A 6,928-nucleotide genomic window follows, 5' to 3' on the forward strand; every position below is an offset into this window, starting at 1 on the left:
ATAAATTTATTGAAATATTGGGTGAGTTTCTTCGCCATGGTAACGGCAACGAACGGTAACGGAAGATGTGTAGAATATCTAGACTCGTAACACAAGAGGGAATGGTGATGATCAACTGATGACTGATGCCTCCCAAACAACGGGTCGGATGGAAGTTGAATTAACCTTATCGGTGATTATGGAGACCCTTCCTCCGAGTCGTTCAGAAGGTTCAGCTTCCTGAGGGCAAGGCAGCGGTGATTCTGCTTGTTTCACTTAGTGGTGGTGTCTTGGGAGAAACTTTCTCCCAATAATACCCAGCACCGCTGGGCGAGCGGTATTCGGGAAGCCGGATCTCCGAATTCCACGACGGGGAGTTGCGGAGCGAGCGAAACGAGCGGAGCATATACCGCAACAACAGGCACTTTCGCGTTGTGCGTGCTGTGTGCAGAATTATTCTGGCTTATCTGCGAAACGTGGGAGGTTATCAGATAGGTCCAACGACTCCTCTATATGGAGAGGCATTGGGAAAGATCGGTGAGCTCGATTATGCGAACAGTTCGAAAAGATATGCACGAAAAACTTTAATGATAGAGAAATGTCCTACGGTAGCACTCCTACCCGGGGATCGAACCAAAAACCGAACCTAGGTAAAATTCATTGGTTGAATCCATGGACGTGGACTCAGTGAGCTCCGCCCCTTCGTCACGAAGGTCTAGTGAATATGAATCTGCAGGAATAGCTCGCCAATTAGGCGGACTTCATATTGATAGTATCAATATGATACACGACCGACTTGGACGTAAGAAGATGAAATCTCGCATGAGGTGCCTACACGCCCCTGTGCCTTTCAATGTATCAGCCTTTCCAAGACTTCGAAAAGTCGAAACGAGATCTTCCGCAAGATTCACTGAATGCCTTGCGTTAGGCATAGTACTCCTCCGAAAACCTTTCCTGGAACTAATTGCGCACGCAGTGCGTGACATACCATATGTTCTACCATGGACACACTCACGTACTCACGCGAGAGTCCCACATGAACCCGCAAGCCGCTTCTCGCTTCCACAAGATGCGAGGACTTTGCAATCCCGAGTTAACTTTTCGGAAAAGTCTTTTCCTCTTTCTTAGTTGTATCTCCTCTCATTTGTGTTGGTTGAGCAACTCATATCATCCTCGTAACAAAGCCCATACGCTCGTCATGGTCGCGATCCTGCTTCATTTTGTTATTATTGCTTCGCTGGCTACCCAGTCTGATGCTAAGTTCCCTCCACCGAGCGGCAAGTACTTCAAGGCAGTCACTGGCTCTACAACTGTATCAGCTACTCTTGAAATAAACATCCCGTTTGCGCCAGACGAGTACATTTTCAACGTAATGGTCTGTTAGATTTCGGCTCTGCTATTCTTCTCCCTTTCATATGAGCAATTCTCTCTTTTTCGTCGGATTGTGCTCCTTGATTACCCTATCTCAAGGTGAGAGTCCGAACATCCGAGGAGTATTCGACAAGATCACTGACTTGAGTGGTATGAATGCTTCTAATGTATTCGCTCAAGCGTTGTGGTTCTCTTTTGAGGTTCTGTCTATACCCCCGATGAGCACACTGAACATTTCTCCCGATTCCAAGATCAGCTGGGAGAGGTGCTTCTGCAGGAAGGAGAGCCAAATGAATTTTTGATTGAGCTCTTTAACAACACTAAGCCGGCTCTATTGCAATCCATGGTTGACAAGATCAACTCGATGCAGAACTCATGGACGGCCTCCAAAGATCAGCCGCCTTTCAAAGGTACGTTATGAACTTCATGGTCAACACTACGGCTCGAGCGGCAAAGTCGAGAACCAGTGCTACTACTCGGCAGGTACGTCAATCAAAGATGTCCCTACTGGGTCTCTTGACGATCTGAAGCCCTCTTCGACTTTTGATGACGAAATTCGCCTCCTCGGATCCACAGAACCGGTGTTGACGAATTCACCAAGTGACTTTGATGCTCGGTAGAAGTTTGCCTCTTGTGCTGGAGTCATTGGGCATGTGAGGTAGCCTTTTTTACTGCTGTTATCGCAACTCCTGGATGGAGGTTCATCTTTCTGGGACCGAAGTGCCTGACAGGCACTGCCTGTCATAACTGCTGGGTTAGTGGCTCAACCGGAACGTTTAATGATCGTCTGTGCATCAAATCCGGCGGTAGCTTCAGAAATATCCTATCACTCGGTTACATCACTTCATGCTGCAATCGTGCTAATGGATGTCTTAAGTGAGGGATATGCATTCAACCGCGGACAATGGCAACGCGTTCTCTGAATGACAGCTAAGATCCAATTCATCTTCAGATCGAATGGCTGTAATCGTGGCAACCTGATTGAAGGACTGAACTTCATGAAAAATCATGGCATTGTTACTGGTAAGAATATTCGACACAGATCACTCAAGTTTGGTGAGTTTTGGATCGTCATGGACTCTCTTAGCATCACTCGTAGCCTTCATAGGTAATGAATTCAAACCGGCGGACCAACTGGCTAGCGCTGATGGCTGCTGGCCGTATCCACTCCCGAAGTGCAATCATGCAAGCTCAGCGGCTAGCCAATATCCCAAATGTCCGTCAGTAAGTGTAACATAGCGTTCCTCGTGGCGTCATCACATGGTGGTGGATTCTCTGGTCGTAGGAGGCTCTCTCCTAGCCTGCATGCCAAACTGAATGCATCAATGAGTCATACAAGACCAGCCTGCAGCAGTAGGAGCACACCAGATGGAGACTTCATAATCACTCTTCTAACTCGGAGTTGCCTAGGGAGGATCTTCGTGATTTCAAGCAGGAAAGACAGGTCTTATGGTGGTCCATCTGCGAGCCCGGCCATGAAAGGTAGGTATCCGAATCCTATCATGGAATGGTCTCTATGCTTGCTATGTCTTGCTCTACTCGTTGCTGGAACAATAGATCCGGAGGTTCTCTCTCCGGTCGATATCGTAGACTACGACGCACGTACCTTAACCCTGGCGAGGTCTATGCCTCTGGTGACTATTCTCGGCTAAGATGCCCGCTATCGTCGCGGAGTGGTAGTTGTCAATGCCCAACTCTCACTGCGCCAGTGCTTTCTGACCGACACCAATCCGACACTGCTCGCCGAAGTCGTCAGCCCTTCACTGCGTTCCGTCAACGGTTGACGGAATGTTATCTCGTGCTCCGGTGATTCACTGTGCGGTTGGAGTGTTAGAAAATTCGGATTAGGATTTAGAAAATTAGGATTCGCCGCCCGGTTGGAGCGGCGAATTGCCGCGGACCCCTGCATCCTCACGCTCTGATTTTCTCCTATCCTGCCTGGCCTTATCCCGGTCTGGATCCGGCCTTTCGTCCGCTACCAGCATTGACTCCGTCCTCTCCTTCTGCACCACATTCTCCTATCGCGCCACTTTCTGGTGGTCTTCCGGATGTCGGCGAAGTGTGGCTGGTTCGCCGTTTCGGTCTTCTGCGGAAGCCTCATCGATTTTTTGAGTCTTGCCGGATTGTGTTCTGTATGTCTCCGAAAGTTTACACTGATCGTACTGTTGGTAGCCGGCGGCCCCGTCCGCTTCACTTACACTATTTGAAACGTATTTCGCCCGCCGCTGTGCAACAGCTTGACGATCCGATAATCGGATTCCGATTCATCCTCGGGAAAGGGGGGGGGCGTGTGGCTGGCGCACGGACAGTGCCACTGTCACAGTGGGCGTGCGCGGACAGCTAACGTTTGTGCAGCGTGTGCTGCAATTGTGACGGCATGTGTTGCGGGTCCAGTTTGCCTGCACCCTTGTTATCTCATCAAACCTTCGCTTTCCTCATTATAGCGGATGAGCCCAATATCGATTACTGTGCTGCTAAGTGTGTATTCGTACAGAACTTAAGTGCAGGTAGTGCGCTTACTGTTATTGTCCTAGGGTCGTAGTATTGGTTGCTCTAGCTCGAGTTCCCTTGTTGTGTTGTTCTTAGAGTTCATCGACCGATACCCCGACACCTTTTTGGTAGCAGCTCCTTGTTACGAACGATTACAACTACGAGATGGTTGGTTCAGCTTCTGGTTCTACCCCCACTCTGCCCCGAGCGGAGGGGGAGGGCCCTCGGGCCCCCTTGGTGCGTCGTGATCCTGAGGAGGCAGCTCAGGAGACCTATGACGAGTTCATTCGTGCTGAGTTGGGTGAGGCGGCGGTTAGGCAGGCGGCCTAAATGGCGAGGCGTTCAGTTGAAGAGTATAACCGCGTGCTAGAGGAAAGACCACCCCCTCAAGCGGCCCCAACATTGAAGCACCAAAGTATGGTTACTAACTCTTCTGAGCTCAGCAGCTGAGGAAAGCAGGGTTTGCCCTTTGGGCGGGCAAGCGTCAAAATTTCGCGGAAAGGAAATTTTATCACGGAAAATTTCGGAAACGGTGGAAATGGAAATTTCCGTGTAAATCTCGCACGCCACGCGGGCGCGCGAGACATGCGATCAGCCAGGTATGCCCACCGGACCCAACGTATGCCACTTCCGGGCCCAACGTATGTCATGCCAAATACTATTTGGCAAATAGGGTGGTTTGAACCAGAGAAATCGCGGCCCTTCGGCCCGCTATACTAGCCATGTCATCTTAGGGTGTTATACGAGTCTGGCCGAGGCTGGCCGAGTTCTGCTTCAGTTTGTATCCTAGGTAACTGAGTCTACTGTTCTGGGTCGAACGTGAGCACAAGCTTGGGCTCTTAGAGGGGAAATGAGATATTTCATCTCGTTTTTCATCCACCAATGGTGGACCACCATAATCATCCTGAATTACGGGAGAAAGTGATCGATGTCTACGCCCTATGGCCCATAGGGCCCAAACCCATAGGCTATGGGTCTCCACCTCGGATACCGTCCATCATGCTGGGGCTCAGCAGCTTATCCAAAGTGACGCAAATTCGTGCGAGTTACAGCTAACGTGTGAATGCGAAGATTACCGCCGAAGATGTACTCGATAGAACGCAAGATATGGTGGACTTAGTCCACTGGACTCCAGCCAAGTAGGTCGATAGCGCCAACCGTGAAAATAACTGGAGCTACGCCGACACTATTCGACTCTCGAGAGAGAGAACGCAAGATTGCAAGATAGTTGGAGAATCGCTAACTCTTGAGAGGCTCACGCGCACGCCCACCTGATCGATATCTGAGGCCCTTAGACTGAGGGTAACCGCAAGATGTATTCATAGTGACCAGTAGACACCTGCGAACGCCTTCACTAGCTTTATTCGGCCATTATGAATGAATCTGAACTACTTCTCTCCTCTCTACTACCCTGGGCACGATTTTTTGGGAATTTTTAGCAAATTTCCAAGAATTTCCAGCCTCAACGGAAATTTCTGAAATTTTCTCGAAAATTTCCTTCGGAAATTTCCGCCCGTGCCCAAAGGGCAAACCCTGGAGGAAAGCGATTCTATATATTCCTACTCCAACACTGTATAGGAAAATCTTCTGAGCTCAGCAGCTGAGGAAAGCGATTCTATATATTCCTACTCCAACACTGTATAGGAAAGAGCTCAGCAGCTGAGGAAAGCGATTAGATATATTCCCACTTCAACACTGTATAGGAAACTCTTCTGAGATCAGCAGCTGAGGAAAGCGATTCCATATATTCCAACACCGATCATTTCAATGAAATTTCAACTCACCTGAAATTTCACTGCTTCTGGGTTTAGCTTCGGATCATATCCAAATCGAACATAGCAATTTCGTCAAAGACCGTTGAGGTATGAATATGATACCTATTATGAACGTGGTGAACTAAAACGAATAGGAAGCAACGACAGAAGTTGAAAATGTTCGAAAACGTGATAAAATTACGCACGATGTAGGTTTAGTAATGCATTGAAAAGAGTAGAATTGTAGTGTTGGGAGGCTTTTAGAATTAATAACTGGGAAGCAATGCATTTGCTGAAAGTGTGAGAGTATGTAATGAGAATTCGAAAATGTTATTTTTTCACGCACGATTATATACACCTAGTTTGAGAGTATTAATCTCCAACACCGTCGATTATTAAGATTTCGAACATCAACATGATAACAATGTGAATCACTTGACGCCAAGGTTCAAACGCGAATGTGAAAGTATGCAAAGGTGTTGGTGATGAAAATATGAAGAAATTCTGAGAGGAAATTTTGGTATTTCTTATTCATTTCTGTATACTTCTACCCAAATTCATATATAAACTTCAATTAGACGCTATACAAGACATAACGAATTGACCATCGCATTCGCGATCAGGACCGATTCAAGGAGAGATCGATTGAAATGACGCTCGACAGATGTCATAACCGTTTCACAACATGTTGCTGGTATCCTCACCTCAAGTTCACTCCCAAGATTTTGCACTTCTTGCTTAAGGTGCAAGCTGGGGATCATTTCATAAGAATCTTGTTGCTCTAGCTACGGCTATGAACCGGAGTCTCAGAGACACTACTTACTAACAGCACCAACGCGCTCCTAGGCTCGCTTCATCCGGGGTACAAGTCACTCACATATGGAGAAGCAAAAAAAGATCAGGGCTGATATTTTTAGAGAAACTGGGGAACTCTGTTCGAAGGAGTTTTTCGACAAGACCAAGCAGAGATTCTCAGAGAAACAAGGCCTCCGCCGGTACCGGCGGAGCTAAATTTCTTTTTCCACCTTTGAAACAAATTTCATGGAAATTTCCGTATGGAATTTCAATTTCAGAAATGGCCTTGCGATTTCCATGAAATCGACAACCCTGTAACTGCTCCTAATGCAAAGCTTAGTTTCCATGGATATTCCGATATTGTACGTGAGCCTGCTCACTGGGAGAACTCGACATAAGGAGAGATAAGGTAGTGGTAAAGATGAGCAATGAGCAAAACGTGACGCCATTAAAATCGTCTTTCGATTAAGCTAGTAGCTCAAACCGTCTATCGATCAACCTAATAGTGTAGAGAAAAAATGTTCGGCACTAACTCTGCA

At 47.6% G+C, this 6,928-nt stretch overlaps 1 protein-coding gene across 1 annotated transcript; it reads left to right on the forward strand.

The window, feature by feature from the left end:
* Positions 1–3,727: 3,727 nt before the first annotated feature.
* Pmar_PMAR011637 (hypothetical protein) lies at positions 3,728–4,170 on the forward strand (the record flags this gene model as incomplete). Its single annotated transcript, XM_002773744.1, has 2 exons — positions 3,728–3,857; positions 4,019–4,170. The coding sequence occupies 2 exons, from the start codon at positions 3,728–3,730 to the stop codon at positions 4,168–4,170; spliced, it is 282 nt and encodes a 93-aa protein (XP_002773790.1).
* Between the last annotated feature and the right edge of the window lie 2,758 nt (positions 4,171–6,928).

Source organism: Perkinsus marinus (genome assembly GCF_000006405.1).
Source record: "Perkinsus marinus ATCC 50983 genomic scaffold scf_1104296958712, whole genome shotgun sequence".
NCBI lineage: Eukaryota > Perkinsozoa > Perkinsida > Perkinsidae > Perkinsus > Perkinsus marinus.